At 38.2% G+C, this 4,049-nt stretch overlaps 1 protein-coding gene across 1 annotated transcript; it reads right to left on the reverse strand.

The window, feature by feature from the left end:
• Nucleotides 1–2,796: 2,796 nt before the first annotated feature.
• Nucleotides 2,797–3,045, reverse strand: LOC114655059 (nucleoside diphosphate kinase-like). Its single transcript, XM_051929639.1, has one exon. It carries the CDS (start codon nucleotides 3,004–3,006, stop codon nucleotides 2,797–2,799), a length of 210 nt encoding a protein of 69 aa, XP_051785599.1. The 5' UTR covers nucleotides 3,007–3,045.
• Between the last annotated feature and the right edge of the window lie 1,004 nt (nucleotides 3,046–4,049).

Raw genomic sequence — 4,049 nt, forward strand, 5'->3', positions numbered from 1 at the left:
CTGTAAAAGGTGAGTTGCAGCTCACCATCTGTTTATTCTGTTTCACATAATATTGCAAAAGCTGACTCCCGTGCTGAGGATGCAATTCCACGTGGTGATGGTGCTGCTGTGCATAGGATTACCTGTTTTCTTATTCTGTTAATTACATTAAACAAAGTTGTAACGTTGTCCGATCTCTTCAGGTACGGGGCAAGCCATGATTGTGTGCCACATTATGCAACACGCTACATGTCTGCACAATGCGACACACTTTCTGTGGACTATAGAGCAGCACTTTAATAGAGTGGAAATGCTTTCTATTTACATAAGCAAATTCATTCTATGAAAGCGCTTTTAAAAATATTATATATCTGGATGACAAGCAGATAATACCATCCATCCCATACAGCTGGCATGGTGTGACTCAGTGATGTTTGTGAAATACCCAATCATCAGCAAGTTCATGTTGAAAACCTACTGTGGCTAAAAATCCAAGTGTGAACGTAAACTTGCAAAGGAGCCGGTAAAGCACAATTCCTTAACACTAGAATTCCTGAAGCCTACGAAAAAACTCATAATCCCGGGCCACCATAAATTCCTTCACACCTCTCCATTAGCATCTTTTGTGTTGCAAATGTGTTGATCAGCACAAGCAGCAAGCAGCCTGCTATCCCATCCCCCCCACCGACGCAGCTGAATCACAAAGAAGATTCTCAGAGCTCAAGTGCCTTTATCTTGGTGTTAGGTGCCTGGAATTGCAGGGGCAGGAATTGTTGAACACATCGCAAAAACAGAAACGTTTTTCATGTTTTAGTAATAACTAGGCTCACCCGCCTTTTAAGGTGACCGACTTTTATCCTCAATTTGTGTGCGCTCCATGTGTACATCAGGCATGTAAGTGTAGGGAATGAGAACATAAAGTGCCCATTCATAACATCTCCCGAAAACCTAAGTTTTTTTATCCCCTCGAGTGCCTGTCCGAACTTGGAGTGTAGGACTCCATAATAATATACTTGAAACTCATAGGGGAACAACTCTCCTGCTGCCATTAGCTCAGAAATGGTACCATAAGTTTGAGACTTTGACATTTCAGTGAGATACTGAAGCTCATTTGTATAAGAGATTCCTGACGGCATCATTGTAAATGGCTGAAACCTTGACCAATTACTTAAAACATGTCGTACAATGTCAGCCCGAATCTGTACTGCTAAAGACGGAGTTTCATGCACTAAATAAGCTATAGATGAGAATAAGCAAGCACCATCTCCCCTGATATTTAATACGCGGTGAGGCATTTGTACTCCATCAACATTAATTACTTCCAGAGACATAATTTTGTCTATTTTTCCAGTGCCTCGCGCACAAAAGCAAGGGAATGATGGGAGCACCAGAACTCTGCTCACATTGCGTCGCTTCATACTGCCAGCCGCAAGTAGTAAGTCTGTGATAAGCGGAATACCGCTACACTTTGCACTCACGGGAAGGAAGGACAATCCCGACCGCTTTTATATAGTAGGATTGACAAAATGTAGACATAAAGTGTATAATGGTTGAAGACTGAAGTCCAAATATCAAATTATCACTTTCACAAAAGGTACAAGTATAACAAACAATTGCACTTTTATTCAAGAATATAACCGAAGAAAAAGAAGTTGACTTAAGGTAAAAAGTAGATATGTCTGCTTGGTTGGTACAGCGGTAAGAAATGCTGTCTCATAACCAAGAGGTTGTAGGTTTGATTCCCGGGTCCTCCAGTTACCATTCTGAGTAGTGAGCTGCTATTTTTATTACTATTAAATAATAAAAAAATACATTTGATTTGAATCTGTAACAGCCAGTGTAAATTTATGGTACTTGTAAAAGTTAGCGTTTTTTTTTTTCAGTTTTATTCTCTGTCACGTTCACACTCCAACCTGAACTGACACTTTTGGTTTTCAAATAAAGACACCTCTTTATTTGAAAGCAGTGTCAGATCTTGTGCGTGAATGAGACTGGAACTGCAGTTGCAGGCAGTGACTGTGTTTATTTTTTTTCTCCGATCTTGCCCAGTCTCCACATTTTGATGCGTGGTGGTGTTTCGACATGCAGAGTTAAGAATAGTACAGAGAGGTCAGTTCCATGCTATATACAATCATCAAATTCAAATGTTAACAGTTCCCACAGACCCAAGGACCGCCCTTCCTACATTTACAACATGCGTACCTGTTGCAATGTACATATCTCTGTATGCTATGGTTCCTATTACACTGAAGGAGCACCTGACACTGAGTTTTCTTTCCTGGGGTAAGCAGAGTTCTTGGAACAGAAGTTTGTCTGCCTTTGTTAATCCAGCACTAGTTCAGCACACAGCTTCAAGAGAATAACTGTTGGAAATCGAAATCGACTTAGAAGCTATTCGTCATCATCTATAAATACTCACTCTCTTCTAAGTCTTCCATTTGCAATGTCGTTTAACAGTGCTAATGCAGCTATGGTAGTTGGAATACTTTGGCCATTCTGTGCACCATTATATTGTTACAGAACGATTACAATCAAGAGAATTAAATTTGTAAATGATATCCAATTAATTTTGGTGTACTTGATAAATCCCCAAACATTGATGCAAATATCTAAAAAAGGGAGACCACACAGTAGCACTGCTTTGACACTGGGTGCTGCCAGTTTGCAGAAACATGCGTATGCACAGTGTCAGGCTGCCATTAAAATGTGTGTGGCTTTACATCAAGTTTAGTTTAGTTTTAGATGGATGGACAAACCTAAAGGTGTGCATTACTCATAGATCCAGTCTCTAGCACAGTTTTTGTATTCCACCAGTTTTTAAGGTTTAAACCACAAGCTTGTCTTGTTTTTGGCACTTTGCACAAAGTTACTGCCATGAATGATGTTTCTGCCAACTTGGATGTAGAAATCACCACGGATGGTACCAGGCTTCAAGTCTGCTTGACTGGTTTCACCCAACCTGACTCTGCCAGTCTTGATTACATTTAGGCCTTCCCATACCATTACCAGAAATGGCCCTGAATTCATGTACTTCACGAGGTCACTGTAGAAGGGTCGCTCTCACAGATCAATATACTGCTCCTTCAGCAGATCTTCAGAAGCATGAGATGCCTTCCTTCTAAAGTACAATAAAAAAATCATTGTGAATCACCTCAAACAGCCAATCTCTCTCAAAAAGCCTTCATCTTCATATTATCTATTTACCAGCAATTACTAAGACATTTAAACAAAAAAAAACTTTTTTCTCATGCTCATATAACTGAACATTAATTCAATTACTGATATGATCAGATATATACACATAAATCTTAATTGTAGAGAAGTCTATGGAAAAAATAATTTGTTATTTTAAAATCTGTATACTGTGCAGTATTTAATTGAAGTCCTTAATTTAATTGTCACACAGATATCTCTGTAAAGTAGGTTTTCATTACATTATTTTCGTAGCAATGTAGCAATCAATTAACTGAATGTGTGGCTATAGAAGGAGATATGAGGAGGATGATTAGGCCTGTAATTATGAAAACATACGCATTTATTGGAACTAAAGTGTGAATCTAATGTAGGTGGTGCCATATCATCATATTTCAGAATTCGTATTGTATCATAATAAACATATACATTGTCTAATAAAGATTATTTTTCAATAGTAATTATTATAACTTGATTATATGTATTGAAGATGTATTTAACACAAGAATTCCTGAAATCATACAAAAAAAGTCGTAATGCTGGGCCAACTTAAATTCTCTCACACCTCTTCATCAGCATCTTTGTTTTGCAAAAGTGTTAATCAGCACAAGAAGCAAGCAGCCTGCTATCCAATACCCCACTGACACAGCTGAAGTTCTTCCAGCTGAAGTCTGTTTATCTGAGTGTGAGGCATCTGGAATTCTATAGGGTAAATAATATGTCATTACATTTCATGTGTATGCCATGTATACAACGATCTGGGTAACTGTTCGATGACAGGAAATTTCAGGCAAGAAATGTTGAACACATAACTAAAACTTTTTTCATGTTTAGTAATAATTGACAAAATGTAGACATGAAGTGTATAATATTGTATG

Source organism: Erpetoichthys calabaricus, chromosome 7 (genome assembly GCF_900747795.2).
Source record: "Erpetoichthys calabaricus chromosome 7, fErpCal1.3, whole genome shotgun sequence".
Classification (NCBI taxonomy): Eukaryota; Metazoa; Chordata; class Cladistia; order Polypteriformes; family Polypteridae; genus Erpetoichthys; species Erpetoichthys calabaricus.

What these genes read in the sequence shown, in the direction of transcription:
- LOC114655059 (XM_051929639.1), bottom strand. Translation starts at nt 3,006, where the DNA reads ATGAATTCAGGGCCATTTCTGGTAATGGTATGGGAAGGCCTAAATGTA.